At 40.3% G+C, this 23,658-nt stretch overlaps 1 protein-coding gene across 1 annotated transcript; it reads right to left on the reverse strand.

Annotated features, from left to right (window-relative positions):
- Positions 1–416: 416 nt before the first annotated feature.
- LOC131232330 (ferric reduction oxidase 2-like) lies at positions 417–12,973 on the reverse strand. The gene is made up of 8 exons (XM_058228565.1): positions 12,778–12,973; positions 12,470–12,569; positions 7,231–7,446; positions 6,637–6,871; positions 4,105–4,432; positions 2,979–3,222; positions 1,656–2,365; positions 417–556 (listed from the first exon to the last, which is right to left on the reverse strand). Exons 1-8 carry the CDS (start codon positions 12,971–12,973, stop codon positions 417–419), a joined length of 2,169 nt encoding a protein of 722 aa, XP_058084548.1.
- Positions 12,974–23,658: the final 10,685 nt, after the last annotated feature.

A 23,658-nucleotide genomic window follows, 5' to 3' on the forward strand; every position in this document is an offset into this window, starting at 1 on the left:
GAGAAAGAAGAAAAGTAGCGAAAAGCCCACATCCCAAGATAGGTAGAAAGCCCGTATCCTAAATATGGGAAAGGAAGCACCCACTCTCTAGGCTAAGGTAAGCCCACACTCCCAACCAGAAAGAAGAAGTTTAAAAAAGAAAAAAAGAAAACAATGATAATTGGTTTATCATTAAAAAAGCCCCAGATCCAACGGGTAGAGCCCCAACATGTCTTATTGCGCAACAGACGTGCAAACTTCTTTATATGGATCCCAAAACCAGAAACCGATGCTTAGATACATGTTTGTACCACATTCATCAATTTATTAATACACGTTGCTAACAACCGTAGCAAACACCCCCTTATTAACATTCCCAATGGTGCTAGACATTCACTTCCATGCACCAGCATTCACCATAACTCTCTTACTCTATTTCACCAGTTAAAGCTAATAGCCTCGAAATGTAGATGGTTTCCCACACCAGATGAGCAAATAGCTGCAACCTCATGGCGCATCTCTGTGGGCCCAGACACCATAACTCCAACGCTCGATCCTTTCGACTCCAATAGCATATCTGCAGAGATGGACCACACCCATTGAGGCAAGGAGAATATAGGAAATGGAAATGACCGGGTACAACTCATTTGCACCAATATCGTGCTAGTCACTTGTATTGGGTATGTGGACGGTCTGATCATTGATCTGAACTGTGATTCTTATGGCCCACCATGGCAATCTGACACTAAACAATCTTAACCATCACAACAATAGCTTGCAATCAGATAGTTACAATAAATATGAATATTGATTATTGTTGTTCTGACCGCTCAGTTGAGTGCCACCAATTGGATGGTTAAGATCAGCTAATTATTAAAATGATTTTTTTTTTTTTATCTTTTAGATAAGCAATTCAAGGAGGGCCCCAACAGGCAATGCTGTTCCTTTGCAAGTCCTTAAGTACCTGTAGAATAAGGTTTCTCAGTGTTGCTTGTGTGGGGCTCACTGTCTTGTGTATGGCATTATATGAGTCCCAAGGCCATACCATAGAAAATAATGGACCACAGATCAAAAACTTCCAAATTCATGTCAGGAAGAGTTTAAAAAATGGGTGATGTAACTTGAGTTCAAAAAAACCCTCCTAGCATAAAAACCCCTTCTGACTTTTAAGAAGTGTTGCAAGGTCCATGTGATAGTTGAATCATGAGCGTCCAACTTTTATGGTGGGTCACCCTACTGGACAGGTTGAATGCCATACACACATCACAGTGGGCCCCACCCACAACCCATGCACATATTCTGCAAGGACTTGAGCATGGTGAACCAGGTAGAAATGGTGTAATAATTTTGAGAGATGAAACACCTGTGGGGTGAATCTTAATATGGTCCAATCAAGATCAGATGGTGATTGGAAGGTGGGACTGCTTGATCAAAACCACACCCAAATGTCCAATGAAAGTGGGCCCACTTCCCATCAGTGTCTAACTTAATTTGATGTAATTCATAAAATTCAACCCATAGTAGGCTTTCTTTGTGACACCTTAATTATATCATGCCCCACTAATCACAAACACTTGTAGCAGTGGACCCACTTTCCATCACTGACCCATCTTTCAATATGGTTGTCCCATACTGGATAATTCCCAACACCATGATGAAGACCAATGATAGCTTACTTTTAAGATTGGGCCTTGCACCAAAGTGCACTTTGGTAGCTTGTACAAGGGACTGGTGTGGAAGACTCTCCAGCTCTCTATCCATGCTGTAGAACCATGAGCTAGGCAATGACGTCGATGTCCCAACGTCCATATTCTGGATTTGGTTCACTTCCTTAGCATCTTGCTTCTTGTTCCATAATACTGCTCCGCTAGCCGCTGCGATTATACAAACGCACGCTAACGACATGCTTAGAAGTGCCCGCGCTGAATCTGAGTAGACATTGTTGGTATTGTGGTCGATTGGATATATGTAGTAACGTGTGGTAATGCCTAATAGTATGAGGAACATGATGAATGAAGTGGAGATTACGGCGCCTAGCCAGAGCCAGCTGTTGGGGCCCATAATCGATTTGATCGGCATGTCTGATGGGCTGGGCTTGAACCAGATGGTCTGGAGCTGGTTCTTGTTGTTGTCTATGGTAGGGTCCTTCTCTTGGGTAATGAAGGCCTCGATTTGGAGTTGGATGTGGGATGTGTCACAGGTGGGCCCAGCGATCGGGAGGAGGAGATCCAGCATGGTGAGATCTGTAGAGGTTTTGAAGGCACTGATGAGGACTATGGTTGGAGGTGTGGATGTTAGTGTAGGGCCCATGAAGATGAACTCTTTGATGATGGAGATGAAGGGAGTGATGCCGCTGCCACCACTCACCAGGACTAGTCTATCATACCTGCACTTATTTTATGAATCTATGTCAAAAGGGATGGATGAAGAGTCCTGCAATGGCTACTCGCAAGGATAGCCATCCGATTCCACACATGCCAAATTTCCACGTGTGTGATCCAGTCCGTTCTTCTTCTAGACCACACTGCCTATGTTCTGTGCCTGATTGTCAGGTGTTCCACACATGGAAAGTCTATTTTTTCCAAATAACTCTACTCTGGAGAATCATCACATACGTTGGCAGATTGTAGATTCGAGCTGTGTGGAACCCACATGGTCTGAGTGCATCCAAAGCGACCATTGGATGCACCGCCTCATGATCCATAACTCATGTGGACCACAATGGGAGCACATTGAGATATGTGAACGCCCACAATGGAAACTTCCAAACCGAATGTGGGGTCCACCAAAAAATTCAGACCATTCAAAAACTCAGGTGGGCCACAACAAGTTTTAGGCATGATCATACATTAATTGTTCCTGTGGTGTGTCCCGCCTCAGTTTTGAATCGGGATGATTCTTTAGATGCATAGTTTTGATTCCACACATGCATCATAGGTGGGCCTCAAAAAGCTCTAAACCTTTGGTAATTACCATCTAATGTTACAAAGAGAGTAAACCTTAGGAAATGAACTGAAGCTGGTCCATAAGGCCCTTCAATGGAAACATCCAAACGGTCCATTGGGACCGGTGACGACAGCATTTGACATAGCTTTTGGGACCAATCTCCTTCTTTCTTGATGATCACACTCAGCCTATCAGGCTCCAAGTTGGAATTGGAGCTCACAGTGAAAGGATGCCATTGTAGAGATGAAATGCTCGGCACGTTGATGAACACCATGCTTGTCGGATTATACGTCAGCCCTACAAAAATGAGATTCGATGTGTGACCATTATTTACATTGAGGCCATGTTTGGACGCGACATAGAATTGAATTGTGATAATTAGTTTGATTGAGCTGAACACGGACGCGCCATAGAATTGAATTACTATAATTAGTTTGATTGAGCTGAAAAAACCATATTGATATTAGTTTCCTAGGCCGCATCTGGATACTGATCAATTGAACTGAATAGCAATTCACCCAATTCATCATTGAGGGAATGACCACAGTGGATGCTACTCCAATTGTAATTTGGACTCAAACAATACAAATTGCAATTTGAATGAAATGTGGCTTGCAACACTTTGGTCGTTTTCTCTTTATTGGATTCAACTGTAATGAGTTATTGCAATTCGATTCAGTCCAATGTCCAAACGCAGACATGATCTTCATAATTAGGGACTAGACTATTTATAATTTGGTCATTATCAAGATGGAGTTTAAAGGAATGTAACTGCAATCTATTTGGTGGGCCTCATTCACACCATCAGATGGCACACGTAAAATTGATATGGGCCACATGTGTACCTTGAATTTGGACCATTGGATTTTTTCGAAGCACCAATTTTTCTCAAACGCATTATCTGCCTAATCAGCAGACTAATCTTATTTTTTGGTCTAGGGCATGGTCACATTTCACACTACCTGATGAATGGCCCGTCTGACGCCTGTGCAATCCAATGGTGGAAACGAGGCAGGGTACAGCATTCTGTCAAAACACATCTGAGATCTCATAATGAATTTTCACTTAATTTCGTCTGGCCATAAAATACAGTTAGCTCAATTCAATTCATAATTGGAAAGTGCATGCATCCAAACACATCTATAAGTTAACCATAATTTTTGACAATCCTAGCTGTACCTGGGCTTTTGGAGAAGTTAAGCTCAATGGTTTCGCAGGGTAAAAGGCGTGCAGAAACCAATCCGATCATCTTTCGTGATTGTAAGAACCGTAGGTATCGGTCGATCAAGAAGAGGTAAAAACCAGGAAGAATGAGGTAAAAATATTCAAGTCCGATGTGTAAGATGTAAAATAGTACAAAGAGGATGTACAGCTGATGGCTGTAGAAAAACAGCTCGAACATTCGACGGCGGATGCGAGGGAAGGCCCCGGCCCACATTGCAATGCCGAGGAGTAGCGCTAGCTCTCCGGCCACATTTGATACTCCAACCTTGTCCCATTTTAGAAGCTGCAGCATAACAGTGAAACATGGAAATTTCAGCTTTGGTTTCAAGATTTGGATTATTAATATTGGATGATGATGTCCATCTGTGTGGCTCATCGATGATGGGTTCAAATGGCTAGAATATTGATGGATGATCTGGATATTTCATTTGGTGGGCCCTATATATAACGAATAAGAGCTGTGCTAATATCAGATCAATCACGGTATCCTACTCGCATGTCTGGTTATCCTCAAATTGAGAGTCAATATGAAATGACAAACGGTCGATGTTGGAGAAAATTGGGAACCTAGAATTTTCCCGTTGGAGTGATTCCTGTACAGATTACACAGATCATCCACCAGTGAGCAATCTAGATCATGAAATGGTGCCGCTTCATGATGACTCCCTCAAAGTGTCCCACGTGCAACTTGAGCTCCGCTCACCAAAACCCTGCTGGCCGAGTTGGGCTGGGTTGGGTTGAGATTAGGTTGGCTCAGGTCGAAAATTCTTGACTCGACCCAGGTTAGGTTGGGCTAGCTGGCCTTAAGCAACTCGATCATACTTGAACCCCACCTTGTTTGCAGTACACACAGCCCACCTTCTTTGCAGTACACACATATATGAACTATGACTAACATGATATAAACATAAAATGATCATGATGTCCTACATGAAAAATAGGATTCTAGGATTCATGTCTAGGATAAAATTGGGAAGCTATCCATGATTGAAAATAGGGTTGAAACTGTCCATGCATTGAAAATAGGGTTGATGATCGTTGGTCCACACAGGATAAAATTGGGAAGCTAGGGAATTGAGGCAGTGGAAACGGTGAGTCTCTAGTTAGGAGATGTCACCACTCTCTCTCTCTCTCTCTCTCTCTCTCTCTCTCTCTCTCTCTCTCTCTCTCTCTCTCTCTCTCTCTCTCTCTCTCTCTCTCTACTCTTCTATATGGTAAATCATAGTTTTCCTAAGTTTTGGCCAAAGCTCTCTTATGGTGTTTTCTATATAAGCAAAACATGTATAGAGGAATATTATGACATCTTCTAGAATTTTCTAAGGGTCTTTCTCTCTCTTGTGGTGTTTTCTATGTAAGGAAAACATATGTAGAGTATTATGGTATTTTTAAGAATTTTTTAGGTGAGAAATTTTGTGCAGTGAAAGAATATGAATTAAGACATACGTTTTGTAATTTTGATTTATTTTATTTTAGTTAATAAGAAAGTTTTATATTGTTGTCCATCTACATAAGTATATTACCAAACCACGTAAATCTCCATAGCTCATCTATTGCTTTTCGTTTGACCTCTTTTTTCTTTTTCTTTTTTTCTTTTTTTGAATCTTAACTTTTATAATTTTATGTTATTAGCATCGAATGTATACATGTAGCTGCACAACAATTAGATAATATTTGTACAGGTTCCAAACATGACCTACTAGTTGGGTTCATCTTAAATTATTAACCCAGAACCCAATCATATCCAAACCTAACCTTATATCTAGTACATATACAAATAAGTCATGACTAACATGATACAAGCATAAAATCATAGCCTGCAAGTAAAATGAGGCTCATGTTTGGAACTGTCAATATAATGGACTGTATGTTATGTAGGGTGTATGATCAAAACCGTCTATGCATAGAAAATAAGGTTCAGGGTTGGAATGGAAAATAGAGTTCATGATAAAACAGAACTACGTCCACATGCTTAGTGGTTTGATGATTGGATCCTTCCATGTCATGGACTCTATACTATGTGGAGCTGACTAGAGTAACAAAGTTGCATTTCCACCATTACCGTCTTTACTAGCTGCTGGCATTGACCCTACTCGTCCTGAATCGCATTAGGTTAAGTATATTCAAATAATCCGGCCTGGGCTTGCGTAGGTAGCTTCGGTTGGGTCTAAGATTAGGTCAGGCCTCAGGGAACTTCTCCTGAGGTTGGGTTGGGCTTGCACCTTTACTAGCAACCACCATAGATGTAGTACCCAGTGGGATGATCTGGAACATCTACCTAGTGTTCTCCATCAGTGATGTGCAGAAAAGCTACCCCAATGGAATTGGTCCTAACTATATCAGGTTGGGACCATGAAATGGACAGTTCAAATAAACCGGTCACCAATCGGATGGTTATGATCATTGGATGCAACTTTTTAACCATCATTGAGCTATATATGCTGAGGCCCACTAGATGATCAGTTCCTTTCCTCTCTTACATTTACGTACCTCACCCAAGTCATTGGTCACTACCCAGTAGAGAGTGTAACACAGGCCATGTGCTGTGAAGAGGACCATGGACATATGCCCAAGCCATATATGATACTTGATGCTAGCCTCTGAAGTGAGGCCCACCAGTTGCAAGATGGAGGATGCCCGAGTGACCGGGAAGAAGAGAAAGACCCAACAGATGTTCCCGATGAATCCAAAGTAAAAACCTGCACTACTCAGCTTACTTTCCCACCTGTAAAAACCAACCCATGACAGAAGAAACATACATATATAAGAAATATAGAGGCCGAAAGTCATGCCAATGTGCCACACATGTAAATGGTCCATACCAGCTCCCGGGATTTAAACATAAGACACTCCGCTTTGATATCATGTCAAACAACCACTTGATCTAAAAGCTTAAACTATTAGAGAATGGTGTATCAATGTATATCAAGGGACTTTAACACTTCTCACATGAGAATTGTCCATGTTCATGGTTGTCCGACGTGATGAATGGCCCGGATCTCACTCACATGTGCTGCGTAGGCATGTCTGTTGCACGTTGACCTCTTCGAGTATAGATTGAGAAGGGTGGAAAGAGGATCGTACACTTTATCGTTATCGTGGCCATGATGATGAAGAACAATGGCCTTGTGGATGTCAGAAAATCGGATGGTCAGGCAGGTCGTGGACAAGGACCAGATCAGGAGTGCAACGAACATGAAGAGAAAGGCCAGCTCCACTGCTGACACTATACCAAGTGGGCCTTTCACAAGCACAGGCTTCGTCCATGAGCTCAAACCACGGTTTTTACCATTGCTGTAACTGAAAGTCATGTAAGCATTAATAAAAACTAGGAGTATGGCAAGTGTGATGTGTGGAGCAAAGACAGGATAGAGAGATAAAAGAAAAGGAGATTAAGGGAATGATGGACGACCCATTCTCACTATTTCTCACATATTTTTGAGCTGATGTCTTAACTTGAGCTAATGCAACAGATTTGCAAAGTGAATATCACAACTATCAAGGTGGGCTGCATCGACTCTGTCTCACACTCTCACACACTTTCATGTGGGCTTTACGCAAAAGGGAGAGTTGATGTGGGCTACTTGCAGGAAGGATTTAAAGTACGAAGATCCCCTGGGAAAAGTTAACTTTGGCCTATTTGCAAGGGTGGCTACATTTTTCATTCTTAAAATATCCCTACCTTTATTTAAAATGTCTTGCTAAGGCATATTCCGATTAAGTCAATAAGTTACTATTTTTATGCTTTAGTTAGTTCGGTAAACATGACTGTAAAGATAACTATGTGCTTAAAGTTGCTTATCCACGTATTTTTTTATTTTTTTTTAGCTTTTTAACTTTTTAACTTTTCACCTCTCTCTCTCTTCATATAAAAGGAGGCCCCACATGATGGATTGCCGAGATCGAAAGTGGGGCCCACACGATGGATGGTCCACATCAAAGGTGGCCCCCGCATGATGGATCACTCATATTAATGTAGCCCCACATAATGGATGGTCCACATCAAAGGTTGGCCCCTAATGATAAATAGCCCACATCCCACATCAAGGTAGCCCCACATGATGGACGATCCACTTCAAAGATCAGCTTCTAATGATGGATGGCCCACATCCAAGGTGAGCCCCGAATGATGGGAAACCCACATCGAAGGTGGCACCCACATGATGGAGAGTCCACATCAAATGTGGGCTCCACATGATGGGCAAGTAATAATTGTGGGCCCCACGTGATGGATGATCCACATCAAGGTGAGCCCCACCTGACGGATGGCCCACATCAAAGGTGGGCACTACATAATGGAATGGACGGTGCACATTAAAGGTTATCCCTTAATGATGAATAGCCCACATCCAAGGTGGGCCCATATGATGGACAGCCCCTACCAAAGGTGGGCCCACACAATGAACGGTCCACACCAAAGGTTGACTCTATATATGTAGCACCCAATATAAGTTCATGAGGGGACCAATCAGAATTGAGGGATAGATACTGACAATGTTGGAAACCAAACCTATTTTTTTACTTTTCGGTTTATAAGTACATTGTTCACCAGATATACTTTTAACTGCTATAGATGTAGCAACCAATATAAGCTCATGAGTTGCTTACCATCCAAACGCATATTCAAAATTTCTCCCGGTAGAAACTAATACGGGTAATTATCCCCCCACTTATATAGTACAGTACTCTAACAAAAGATTGAGTGGATCTATTATCCACGTGGAATGGGATGATCTGGCATGAAATGCCCGTAGCAGAAGTCCAATGTGGGCGAAGGCCATCCCAGTTTTACCATGAGAAGTGGGCTCCAGTTACTTTCACTTTCATTGTATGGCGGGATCAAGTAGTGCCCATCTTCTGTTGGCCACCGGTTCTTGATAACAGTGGTAACGGTCACTGATAGTGAACTTCTGCTATAGATGTTTTGCGGTGGATCGTTTCTTAATATAATTTAGCCAAAGGGGAGTGGATTAGGTGCGGCCCAGCCTCAGCCAAGACGGTGCAGCCCTTTCCATGGGGCCGTTGGGGGATGCAGAACACAGAAGAATCAAGCAAAGTATTCCAATCGCTCAATCAAGCCCAAAAAACCATAACATAAAGTGACAGGTATCACTGTGAAAGCAGAAATTACAAGATAGAGAGAGAATACCCACCTTGATGCATGCATTCTACATGCACACCGTCCATCCATTTTTTTCAGGTTATTTTAGAGCATGAGCCCAAAAACACAGCAGATCTAATTCACGGGTGGACCATACCATAGGAAAAAGTAGTGATTGACCATAATGGACTACGAAAGTTTTAGATCAAGCTGATATTTATTTTTTTTCTTTTCATCCAGTATACATGACCTTATCAACAGGTTGGATGGAAAATAAACATTACAGAAACAATACTGTGGGACCTAGGAAGTTTTTAATGGTTGGGCGTTTGATCAACACTGTTTCCTATAGTATGGTCCACCAGAGAATTAGATGTTCTTCATATTTTGGCTCATTCACTTAAATGATCTTGCAAAACAGATGGATGGTGTGGATATAGAATACATACATCAAGGTGGGTCCAACGGTAAGGGCCGCACTGTCTTGAATGAGGCTGGGCTGCACCTAATCCACTCCCTAGCTAAAGCACACATGCCAACCTCGATCTGTGTTGGATATCTGAGCCATTCCTTGTGGGATTTAATCTATATGCGGAATAGGCCCACGGATCTGTCTGTGCATGGGACATGGCGATCAGGGGTCGGATAGCTTACCTAGCTGAGACGCCGCCATGGAAGCCGGATAAGAATACCAGAAAACCTGTAGAGCTTAGGATCTTCCTCTCCTTCACACCCTTTCTGCAAATCAGTAGATGGGACTCGAATTTCTGCTGTTGGTGTAGGATTGGGGACCCAGCTCTCTTTTATAGAGTCTGTGGAGAGGGAGTTTGAAACCCATCACAACTCTCTCTCCCATGCTCCACGTTGTAGCATCCTAGTTCAACTCAAACTGCTGTCTGCGTAAGACAGCTATAGCATTCCAGCCCTAGTACGCAGAGCTGCGCAGATAGACTGCGCAGCGCATCACCTGAAGTGGGGCCCACTGGTCTACTCAATCATCCAGTCCAACTGTATAACAATCCAGACCGTTGATCAGTGAGGCCCACTAAATAGAGTTCTTACATTCCTCAGATAGGTGCCACAGTTTGGATGGCCTGGCCCAGGCCAGGGCTGGTGGATGTGGTGGATTGTTACAGACTTCTTTGTGTTGGTGGCCCTCTTCTCAGAAGATTTGAGAAGTTACTGGAATCCCAGGTATTCCTCTGTTCCCTAATGTATTCCCCTCTAATATTTATAGGTCTTGGGAGCCTGTTAGTGTTGCTTAGACCTATGGTTTGGGAGCCTGTTAGTGTTGGACCTATGGTTGTCTGAGAGTTTTGTGGGCCATTGTTGAGCTGGTGCAGATCTGAGTCTTGGCATCGACTCTAGGCCCATGGATTCTTTTGTTTTGCATAGTTGTTGTTGAGCAAGAACTTCTTGAGCTGTGTTAGAATTTATTTTTTTTTAATGAGGCTTCCTTATATGATATGTGAGGCTCATTTCTTTCTATGTTATCCACCTAATTGCTTATAAAGTCCTTTTTTATTTAACAAAATTAGAGATGGTGTGCTCCAATATTTTTTAAATAATAAAATAAAATAGAAGGAGATAGGAAAACAATATAGTTTTAAAATGATTGCCAACAGTCCAGCTCAACCTATTCTATTGATGCATCTGGGTACAAGATTGTTTTTAAAGCATGCCATTTATCTGAATTGTTTTATTGTAATTTTTTTTAGCTTTTGTCCTGAATTATTTTATTGTAATTTTTTTGTAGTTTCTGTACCCCTGGAATGATATGATAGGTAAGGCTTTTTTTATTTCTTTTTCTTTTTTGTCGAGACAACTCGAATGACTTTGCATCATTTTATTCATGTCAACGTAGTCATGAGTGATGTGCTCCTACATTTTTGGCAATAATAATAATAATAATGGCTCCATTTTGAGCCAGATCAAGTCCATGGTGGGGCCACCACTGGCCTTTTTTTTTTTACACACACACCCCCACACACTCATGCCGTAGGATATCACCAGCTATGGATACTCAAACCCTTTACCGGGTGTTGAAACTCCCGAGAGTCTACCACCAGGGCCACCACTGGCTTAAATGTCTCGAATGGGGAGCAGATTAAGTGTTACCTGGGTAGCATGTTAGTGTGGGGCCCACCTTGACGTTTGTGTTGTATATCCACACTGTCCATCCATTTTTCCAGCTTGTTTTAGAGGTCCTACCAAAACTTAAGAAGATTCAAATCTCAAGTGGACCATATCGTAGAAAGCAGTGAGACAATGATGCCCACGGATGAAACCTTCTTAGGACCCACCGTGATGTTTATTGTCTATCCAACTCATTCATAATTAAATCACACAAACCTGGATGAAGGGAAAATACAAATATTAGCTTGATTCAAAACTTTGGTGTTCCACAAGTTCTCAATGGTCAATCATCACTATTTCCAGTGATGTGGACCACCTGAGATTTGGATCTAATTAAGTTTTAAGATCATCACTTAAAATTAGCTTAAAAAGTGGATGGATGGCACGAATATACAAAAAATCATCAAGGTCGCCCACACGGGTAACACCAAAGTGTTACCTGGGTAACATCAACTCAAGTTCCCATACTTTACTATCTCTTGCCTCATAGATGTCCGTATCGGGAACTTATCACATCAAGGCAAGGTTATCCATAGATGCCACCAAGAACGAGGAAAGAGGCTCTCCGCTCATAGTCACACTAAGAAATCGTGCTCTCTCATGCCAACATGCTACTTGTGTAGGACATCGATCAGGACCATGGCGACAGTAGACCCCACTATGAAGATCACCTGGACAAAAATCAGGCTGGTCCGCTCATCAGGTAGGCCATGCAGTTGAAATTATTAATGGATGACCAACAGTCTAACTCAACATACAGGTGTGGTCCATTCAGTGAGCGGATCTGCCTTGCTTTCGAGAAAGATGATCATTATCTTTTCCATGGTACTGATTTCCTGTGCGAGTGGCATGAAATTTACTGTAGGTTATCAGTTTTATTATTATTATTATTATTGGTGATACTTATAGCCTACAAAAGCAACGGTCAAAAACAAATATGCTAAACGGTCAACATTGAGAGTGGGAAAGTGAAGGAAATCAACGGGTAAAATTGTCTGCTAGATGTGAATTTTGAAAGATGATCCATGCCTGATAGATCCTACTGTATGGACGGTCCCAAGAACATGAAATGAAGATCCTACTCACCTTCCCTTATATTCACCACCATTATCTCCCAAATGAAGATACACACATCCCAAGACAGCAATGAATAGAACTGGAAATGTGAATATCAGAAGGTTTGTGCCTGAAATATCAAAAGAAATGGTAAGTGAATGAATTAGAAATGGACATTTACACCCATCTTGTTTGATAGATACTCCTTTTTCTCTTATTTCGGTAATAACAACTAGTGCAACTTTCTACTGTTGCATTGTTAATAGTAGGAAAAATGGGCTATCAATAAAAAATGTGTGGGTGTAAATAGTGGGACCCATATAAGAAAAAATCCCAACCTTGTGATCCGAAATATGTGGTCAAATCGACACGTGTGCTTATCTTGACCACCCACTTCTCCGTCCACAGATTAGTGGGCCTCAGAATCCAAACCAACAAGACCCCAAGAAAAACGAGCCCAAGCAGCAGTCTTACTGCTGCAAGAATGGCCCATCTAGCTTGCTTTGAGATAGACCCTTCCTTGGCTAGATCCATCTCCACAAAACCCTGCCAGGAATGTGGCTTTAACACTCTTATTTATAGATGATTGTTTTAATAAAATAAGTTATAGTCGAATTTCAATAGAGAGGTTAATTTGCTATTGCATAAGGAATGTGTAATCTAGCCAGTAAGTGGGACATGTTGGTGGGACATAAAAATCAGGACAGTCCATTTGTTGGGTGGGTCACCCTTTTATGAAAACAATGGATGGTCCTGAAAAACTTGTTAATGGTCCACATTCAACATACATTAGGCTGGCCTGATGAATGTCCTTGTTTTGCCTATGGTCATCTCCATGGTGGGGACCAGATGCTGCACCGATCAGATGTCCCGCACTCTAGCTAGGCTGTTATGTTTCTGTATTGCATGTGGAGATGGGCGCATGTGTAGGATACATATATGTATGTTTATAGATTATTACATTAGCAAAATAAGGTAATGAAGTCTTTTATTATCAAAGATCTTGTCTTGGAACTTACTTTGTTGTTGGTTTCGCATCGTGATATTCTTTAAGACTTGTGGAGCAATTTGGATGGTCCATTTTTTTATATAAATATTTTCAAGGTGGAAATGCCTGAAAAAATGGGTTGTACGTCAAGATATTACAGCCGGTTGTGGGTTTATCAATCCTTGTATATAAAAGACAGATTTCGGTGTTTGAATGCATTTAGTAACGTATCAAGACCGTTGGAAACGGTTGAAAAGAGGAACATTTCTAAAGATGAACATTTCTTCTTCGGCAATGATGAAAAATATCCCAATCTCTGTAAAAGGTAAAGTCATGACAGGATCCAATACATAAAAACAATACGAGTGAAGAATCAGAGAAAACAAGTTGGTGAGAAATCCTCCTGCTAGTGATTCGTAGCCAAACGGCGCTTCAATCTCTCCTCCGCTATCTTCGAGGCGAGCATCATTAGGATAAATATTTATCAAGAGAACCGGTTATTGGTTGGCTTAAGATACAACCTTTGTTTGCAGGAGTTGTGCCCTTGAAACTATGTGGCGTTTTCAAGGGAAACATGCAGCGCAACTGATAGGTATTCGGTCCTTAGATAAGTGGTGGTCACATGCTGTTGGATCAATAGACCATGAGGTCCTCTTGATCTCACTCGTTTGTGGGGGCGATTCCGTGATAATTTATACATCTGCTTGTTAGTCAAACTTCTAATTAGTTTTCTTTTATATTCTTAATTTTGGTATTAATATTATTTTTTCTTAAAGCCATTTTTAAACCAATAAAAGGAATTTTTATTGCAAAAATTCTCAAGGAATCAATGTTTTACTAATTAATGCCTTAGAGGGAGGTGATTTGTGAGGAATGAAATTATAAAAATGCCCTTACCAAAGTTTTTCTTTAAAAATTATTTAAAGTCGATACTTGTGGGGCCCATGTGGTATATGTATGACATCCAAATCATCCAACATATATATGCACCCCACCATGGTGATCATGCGAATTAAAAATTAGGCCAATCACTATTATGAAAAATGTTTTGATTAAAAATTATTTTCAATAAAAAAATTATATATAAATATATATATATATAAGAGGTTTGTAAAAATAAAAAATAAAAAATAAAAACTGAATTTTTTTGTTTTAGGAATTGTCCCATATCAAAAAGGAGAGAAGAAAATTTTCTAAGTAGGGTGTTGACTACCTTATTATTTGCTTGATGAATCCATGGAGTATCGAGACTTCGCACTCGAACACGCACGGGCTTGGTGTGGGGCCATGGGCATGTGAGATTGTGTGGCTATAGAGGCACTAGTGGTGCACTTCGCACTTCGTATGTGAGTATCGTATTGTAGGTGGCTGGAGTGTTGTGGGTAAGAGGTTTGATAGAGACATGTCCCCTTCATATAGGAGCTAAAACTAGTCATTTAAGAGGCTTAGTGTAACTGCTCATGCAGTAATAAACCGGATCATGCAGAAACTGCACGACTAGCCACTGAGTCTAAAGAGCTAGCATGCAGTTAGTTTTTCCACATAAAAAATGGTCAGAAATTGCCAAATAACAGCTAATTTCTCACCAACAATAAGAATCGGTCATCTGGAGTTATGACCCTGGACCAAGATGTCCAGCTTCCCTAGTCTATATAAACAGAGCTTTGATTATTCATTTCATCATAAAAAACTACTCAAATCACTCTCTCATATAAATCAGTAAAAAGCTCAAGAGAAATATACCATGTGGATAAGTTGGATGTCAGACACATACCATGTGGGCTCAACAATTTTGGATTCTCCCCTTTGTAGAGAGAAAAAAAAAAAAACCAAGAGAAATATTGTGTTTTGTCCTTTAAAAATGCACTCATGGGAAATATGGGTTCATGGAGGCACTATTGGGTAAATCTGAATCATGGAGGCATTTTGTGTTAAAAATCTCTAAAAATAAATATTAAGTTGATTAATAATATGCCTATGTCAATGTCCAAACCAAAACCCAAAAAGCAAAAAAGAATAACAAAGGACGAGGCACTAAGATTTACATAGTTCAATAATATGCATATGTCCATGTGGCAGTAAAATAGAGCTTTCTCTTGCATTAAAACATGAGAAATCAAGAATACAAGGCTTACTGTTTTCTCCCATTCTTCTACTATATATAAGGAATCTCTTATCAATAAATGCCTAAAAAATCACCTCTAATAAAAAGAATCGTGATTTCAAAACTCCCAATACTCACTTAATAGCATTTTTGTAACAACGAATGATGAAGATTAAAAAATCTTTCTTGACCTTGGAATACAGTGTTACTTAAATTTCTTTAAATGTTAATGAATGTCAAGATTATAAGTGTAAGAGAGGGTACCATAAACCTGAAATTGTAAAGAAAATTCATATCAATTAAGTAGTACTTACCATTAGGTAGATGCGACGTGACTACATATGCTAGTACACATGAATCTAAAGCAAATGCTTTTCAACTAATGTGGACGTAAAAAAATTGTAATCAAAAGTGCATGTTGTCAAAACATTTTCGAAAATGTATGTATTATTACACGAGGGATTTTTCTTTTTCAATGTGACACACAGTAAGATGTGTATTTCATCTATGATTCCAAAGCAATCTTTAAAATATGAAAAAAAACCAAAAACAAAAAACAAAAAAAAAAAAAAAACAAAACAAAACAAAACAAAACAAAACAAAACAAAAAACAAACTAACAAACAAACGTTCATTGTTTTATAATCTCTAAAGAATTTCTAGGATCAAGAAATTTTATAAATATGCGTAAGGTCTTGAATTTTCACTTTTTGGATTTTCAAAAACCCTTAAAAAAATTTAATATAATTAACTTCTATTATCACTTACTGACCATTAACACTCAATGTTAGTTTATACATGGGTGGTACTAGTAAAGAACCACACAAACCCAATTAATCAGCCGTAAGAAGCTAATAAATTTGTCTGATCACGTAAACCTCAAATCTAGCCTTGTGATTTGTTCATTTAGGGTCCAAATTTAACCAACCTATCGTTGACTAATCGAGACAACCGTTACTAAATAAATACTTACCTAAAGCTGAAAAAGCTAGGGGTCGAATCTTAATTAGCAAACCAAATCAACCCAGCCACTCATTTAGCATACGAACTAACGGTTTAGGGTGATTATGAATGAATCGTCATTTTCGCTAGTTGCGAATAGAGCACATTATAAACTTAGCTAATTCAAGTCCTAATAATTGCGCACAAGAAATCTTGATACCTAATTCATTCCAGAAATGTCTTGATTATCCAAATAAGCTCTAGATAGCTCATTAGTGGGTCATTAAACTTAAGACTATAGAAAGACGTTCTTCTTTGTGGGCTTGACGTCCATTGCGAGACATCGAGCCAAGGTTACATCTCGAATCACTCAACTTGGATTCGCAAGGCGAGTGCTTGAGTTATGCGAATACCTTAGATGAAAATCTGGAACTTAAGTGAAACTAGCCACTTTCTTCTTTCATGAAGTTGTAACTTTCGAACCATCGATTCATGGCCAAAGTCAGGGTACCAACTAAAGATATTTCCCCACACATATCCGTATAGTCACGGCCCTGATCGACCATCGGTGACCGTAGAACAGACTTCTGATCATACCCCTCAATCGGTGTATCTAAATGGCAGGTCAATCATATCCATACATAAATCATCATTAGGGCTAACTGTCCTATGGTGTATATAAAAATGTACACCCCATAATGAGCCCTAGAGGTTAGAAACACTCTCCCATAGGACTAGTATAGTGAAAACCTTGCCCTTAAGGCTATTTTTACCAAATCTGGCACTATAAATACCTATCTATTTCACACCCCCTCTCCCCATATGAATTTTTTCTTAGAAAGGGAGAAGAGAAAGAGGAGAAAGGAGGAGAGGGGGAGAGAGAGAGAGAGAGAGAGAGAGAGAGAGAGAGCTTAGGGTTTGAGTATTGGTGCACCTCCACCCTCTCATCTCCTCTTTAGTCGCCTCGCCATAGCCGGAGTCATCGTCGGAGTTTTCCCGGCAATGGTTGGAGATAAGTGTTGAATCTCACTTATAATTTAGGGTTTCAATAGTTGTTTATCCCTAATCTCACAAGCTTGTATGCATGTTTAGGTCTTTCAACAATTTTTTCTAAAAACCTAACACTGGGAGCGTCATAAATCGGGTGAATCGTCACAAGGTGAGGACCATTATGCCTAGGTTTTCATTTATCGACCCTTGAGGATCTCAGTTAATGATGTCTTGTGGTGAACGGTTTGTAAATAGCTAGCACATCTATATTTCGAGTTTGATTGCAATATGTGACATTGGTTGTTTATGGATGCTTACATATTTAATAAAATGCTCAGGTGATTAAATGTGTTATCTAATAATGCTCACATGTTTGGTCGAATGTTCAATTGGATGTATTGATTTGTTGATGCTTACATGTTTGATTAAATGCTCTAGTGAATGTATTATTCTATAAAGGCTCACATATTTGATAAAATGCCTAGGTGATTAGATGAGCGTTCTATCTATACTCTCATGTTTGATAAAATGCCTATATGGTTATGTTGTTAAATTTATGTTGACGGCATAACGAATTGCTAAGTTTGTAGTGATGCTTATGTTGCTTACAATATCAGGTAAATCGCCCAAACCAAGGGGTAGCCCTAGAATTAGGTCGGCCACCCTAGGCTTGTTCAATCGACCCAAGTGAACGCAGTCGACCGACAGTAACTAGACTACACGGGATGCTTGCACCCAATGTCGATTAGGTCGGGGTTCTCCAAGGTCAATCAAATTAGTCTACTAGCTAACTGATCATATATGTGTACAATGTATGACACGACCAAATTGAATCTAGGATACTCCATTCTCAATGGATGGTCCATTTATAACTGTTAGTGCGATACGATCCCCCTAAGACTCATGAGCCGGGCATAGTGGTATGGGATACCATGTCCGAGCTGTCGGCTTACATTGGGGTGACGAGCCTCCCCATAGTAACCAGTGAGTACTAATGAAGGTGATAGACCATTGTTCGAATGGCCCCCGTCAAATTACCCGGCCGATGGTTGCGTGCCAGAATACCGTTCGAACAACCCGGGTATAAATGGAATTGGGTGACGAATCTTTTCCTTTGTGTGTTTTGGCTTTATATGACAAGTCCGCACCTCAGAACTGAGTGATCATATCTAATATTGGGTGACGACTCATACCGAGTTGATCCTCATATATTTGAGTATCATGCCATACATCTGGAATTGTTGATTCGTGATATAAACGGGTGATATCTAAATTTGTATCAAGGGACACTGGTGAGGAGCTGATACGTGTTACAACGAGCCACGTGATTCGGATAAGGATTGGTGATATGATGTCGGTATCTTAGATTCGCTAATATGCTGGATGAATGAAACATAATAATTAATCGGCTAACATACGCATCAATCGCATTGCATTAGATAGGATGTAGCGATTTGGCGTTGGAGTCGCGTGATGAGGGAGTGTTGGCATTTATGAAATAGACGTTGGAGTCGTGTGTGAAGGAGTATTGGATTGAAAGGTGTATGCATCATTATATAATCTCATCCTTACATTTAACAAAGGTATTTAGGAAATGTTTGTTTTCTTGTTTTATCATTACCTGCTTTAATTGGGTTGATAACATATTTAACTTAGAACTAATAGAACCACTAAGTTAGCTACTTATTCCAACATGGGACGGTGTTTTAAAATACCAACCAAGCATACATTAATGCAAGTACTAGTGAGACCTCATACGGGTAGGATTAGATCGTCTTGTGTCACCGTCATTATGTTTTGGAGGATTTGGCATAAACTGAAAATCATACACTTTGACCGTCTTAGGTATGTATATTGTGACTTGTATAAATCCTTATTTTGGGCGATCACCACTATTAGAATTGTATTTTTGATTATTAGCACTATATTTCTGAATCTTTAGTAATTTCCACCTTGTTTTGGTTCCGCTAAATTGAATTGCGCAACTCTAATTATTCGGGTATGAACTTAATGTAAATTATAGAGGACACATGCGTATTTTATTAAATTAACACCTGGGAATTCGGGACCGGAATTTATGTATTCGGGTGCCGATTTTCGAGGCATTACAATATGTCCTAAAGTTTAACAATTGAATACAAAATTTTGTTAAAATATCAACTAATAGTTTCACATAAACATTTCAATAGGTGGCACAGAATGTAACTTTTTTTACTGCTATATTTTTGCCACTATTATTTTGGGGTTACTGTGGATGTGCCACACAATTTATTACTCTTGTGAAATATCCCGCAGTCAATTTCAACTATTTATTAAGTGATCCAGAACACATTTTATGGCTTACCAAACAAAAATCACACCCATCAGATATTCGAATCCATCCCTTGTGCTTTTTTTTTTTAAAGTCATCCTTTTTTCAATCCATTGATGGGATGGTTAGGATTGCCTGATAAAAGTTACTCTTTAAAATCATAACCAATTCTTAGATGGTCTCCAATAAATAGATTGATCAAACGTTGATCAGACCTACTTTTGTAAATGATCTTGGCCATCCAAATTAAAGGCGGTCAGATATTTACAACTGTAATATTAGATACAATATTTACATCGTAGCCCATCAAATCCTTGTGGGACCTAATCTACAGCCTATATCAAGTGTTAGCTGTCTAAGTGTCCCAATGCAACTATGAGCATTAAAACTTATATAACTTATTGTGCCCTAAGAACACTGCAGCATTTCTTTTAAAATATTTACTTGTGTTATATATGATTGTTGCACCCATTTGGTTTTTTCGGTCAGGCTTTCAAGATTACGCCGGTTGATCCCGTGACATATTAGCCACGCAAACAGCGAAAGTGTCTGCAGCACGCCAAGGAATATCCCTGTGACACGACATGGCTTAAGCTCTGTAGGGCCTACCTTGATGTATGTGTTTTATCTATACCGTTCATTCATTTTGTAAAACACAAATATAAGCTTCATCCAAAACTTTTGTGGCCCCGATAAGTTTTCAACGGTGGGCGTTCAATCCCTACTGTTTCCGTGGTATGGTAAACTTGAGCCTTGAATCTGCATCATTTTGCTCACGCCCTGAAATGAGCTGTTAAAATGGATGGATGGTATATATGGATAAAAACATATACATCACGGTGGTCCCCACAGACCTTGGGCCACGTGGTGCAACAGGCATATCCCTATCAAACCGCTGTCTGCAAACGGCCACCTCATGTAAAACGAGTCAGTCCACTTCACTCATCAGGCCGGCCACGCCATAAAAATCATTGGATGCTTGGACACAACCTCACTAACGTAGAGTAGAGTGGATCGGGAATTCGGATTCGGCAGTCACCAATTCAAGGGAAACGGATTGGCTACTCCCCTGCCACTAGCCGGGTGTCTGGTGGTCGGTGCTTTGTGGCTCCACCATGATGTATGTATTCCATCCATGCCGTTCATCCAATTTTACCGATCATTTTACGGCTTGATCCCAAAAAAGAGTGGGATGTAAATATCAGGTGGACTACACCACAGGAAAACAATAGTGATTGGATATCCACCATTAAAATCCTCCTAAGGTCCATCGGACTGTTTATTTGATATTCAATCTGTTGATTAGGTCATACAGGCTTAGATGAAGGGAAAAAACAAATATCAGCTTAATCCAAAACTTTTATGGCCCCCTAAAAGTTTTTAATGGTCTATGTACACTCAACACTGTTTCCTATACTGTGGTTCACGTGAGATTATGATATACCTCGTTTTTGGTATTATACCCTAAAATGATCTAAAAAATAGATGTACGGCATGGATGAAAGACATACATCATGATGGGACCCACAGAACACCGACCATCAGCCATTGGCCGTGGCGGGGAGTAGCCAATCCGTTTCCCCATTAAGTACCAGAAAAGCTCTGTGGGGCCCACCATGATGTAAGTATTTTATCCACCCCGTCCAGTTTGTCAGATCGTTTTAAGGGCACGAGCTCAAAATTGAAGCAGATCCGAAGCTCAACTGGACAATATGGTGGGTACCGAACGCCCACCGTTAAAAACTTCTCGAGGGCTGCAGAAGTTTTGAAGTTGATATTTGTGTTCTCCCTTCAGGTTTACGTGAAGGGAGAAAACATCGTGGTGAGACGTAGAAGGTTTCAATGGTGGGCGTCATTATCCTCACTTGAGCTTTAGATCTACCTTATTTTTTGGCTCATCCCTTAAAATGATCTAGAAAAATGAATGGACGGCATGGATAAAACAGACTCCAAGGAGCTTTTGGAGCACCAACGTCGGTACTGGAGGTGTTAGTACCAAATCCGATTTTAGAGATATCCAATCTTCTTGCTGGGGGACACCTCTTGCATGGTCAGATAACATCGCAGAATAGACGGAGCCAGTAATCCGGATTCATGGGCGTGTTGCATCCCAACGTGAACAGAACATGACCCAAAACTCTTTGGATTCGAAGATATTATACCCATCAATCTGGATACTTCTTTTTCAGTTGAATGTGGACCACAGATATATTTCTCTTCTTAACCGTCCATTTCCAGGCCAAAAATCAAAAGGTTAGGATTTTCCTATAAAGGAGAGTGTTGGGCATGATCCATCCACTGTGGGCCCCACTTGTAAGAAATGAAAACCCCGAGTATATACTCTGGAAAGATCGATGTTCCTATTCTTCCGCTGCCTTTTGTATATATAGGTTCCTGTTCATCAGTAAACATGCGAGATTCCGTATACGCAGGGCCCACTATTCCGTAATCCAACCGTTCATACGACAGCGCCCATATTCTATAATGGATTTCCACGAAATTGCTGGATCGAAATATTCAAAACTTTCGATATGGTGGCCTGCAAATAGATGGTAAGAAGAAAAAAAAGTTAAGTGGTCCACATTCAACAGAAAAAAAGACCAAATACAGAACCAGGATTATCTATCAATGTTGGAAAAATCTCCCATCCTTGGTGGGGTCCACTATATGAACAATTTGGATCACCGATCCATGGGCCCCACATGCACACAGTGCAGCGTTTGCAGAATGGCAGCACGTGTAAAATGCCTCCTTACATAGAGAGGATTGCTAATTCCACACGTGTGGGAGCCTTACACTCCTACACTCGAGCGCATGTGTGATAAGCTGACACGTGTGAGATCTAAGCTTTCCAAAACTGCTTAATCTTCTGGCTTAAACGAAAAAAACAAAACAGGTTATCTCACACTTAGGTGGGCCATAGTATACATATCAAAACAAAAGAATGGCTAGAAGAAAATAATTAAATAAAAACTATCTGTTTTCTTGGCACGTTCTCCGAGAGTTAAAAAACATCTGATTTTTTTTTAGGAAGAAGATCCAAGCATCATTTTGAAAGCTCAAATATTACGTACGTGTATCAAATTTGCACGTGTGCCTGCGTGTGAATGTATTCTGTAATATGTACATATGGAAGGACGCGGATTGCGTCCCACCCCGGCGTCTCCAGCTGGGAACGGGCAGGAGCTTTGACTGGCCACCGTGATGTATGGATCTTATCCATACCGTTCATCCATTTTTACATATCATTTTAGAATATGGACCCATATTTGAGGCATATCCAAGCCTCAATTGGACCACACCACGGGAAGCAGCCGTGATAATGGCGATAATGATTCTCTCCGTTGAAAATTTTCTAGGGTCCATCGTTATGTTTATTTGCCATCAACCTATTCATAGAATTACATAGACCTGGATGAAGATAAAAAAGCAAATATCAGATCCATCCAAAATTTATGTGGCCCCCAAGAATTTTTCAACGGTAAGAGTTTAATCCTCATTGTGTAGTCCACGTATGTCCTGGATCTGCAGCATTTTTAGGATTATATCCTGAAATGATAGGAAAAAATGGATAGACGGTGTGAATAAGACCTATGCATTACAGTGGCTACTCAAAGCTCTTGCCTGTTTCCAGCCGGAGAAGAGCGGGGATAGGACGCATTCCGCGTCCTGTGTGGAATTAGCAAACATTTCAGAAGGCACATTAGGGCCTGATTGGGCGGTGGGATTAGAAGGGATTAGGTGGGATGGGATTCAAAAACATAATTATTATCCATGGCTGGGATTATCCCCTGCCCCGTGGGATAGATTAATGCCATGCTTTGTTGGTAATTCAGCGGTACATTGAATGGTTATACCCACCATCATTTGGAATTATTGAGAATA

This window comes from Magnolia sinica, chromosome 18 (genome assembly GCF_029962835.1).
Source record: "Magnolia sinica isolate HGM2019 chromosome 18, MsV1, whole genome shotgun sequence".
Taxonomy (NCBI): domain Eukaryota; kingdom Viridiplantae; phylum Streptophyta; class Magnoliopsida; order Magnoliales; family Magnoliaceae; genus Magnolia; species Magnolia sinica.

Coding starts and splice junctions, on each gene's coding strand:
- LOC131232330 (XM_058228565.1), bottom strand. CDS start 12,973: ATGGATCTAGCCAAGGAAGGGTCTATCTCAAAGCAAGCTAGATGGGCC. Junction 12,570..12,777: donor CACATATTTCGGATCACAAG/GTTGGGATTTTT, acceptor TTGATATTTCAG/GCACAAACCTTCTGATATTC. Junction 7,447..12,469: donor GGTGGTGAATATAAGGGAAG/GTGAGTAGGATC, acceptor CATGACTTTCAG/TTACAGCAATGGTAAAAACC.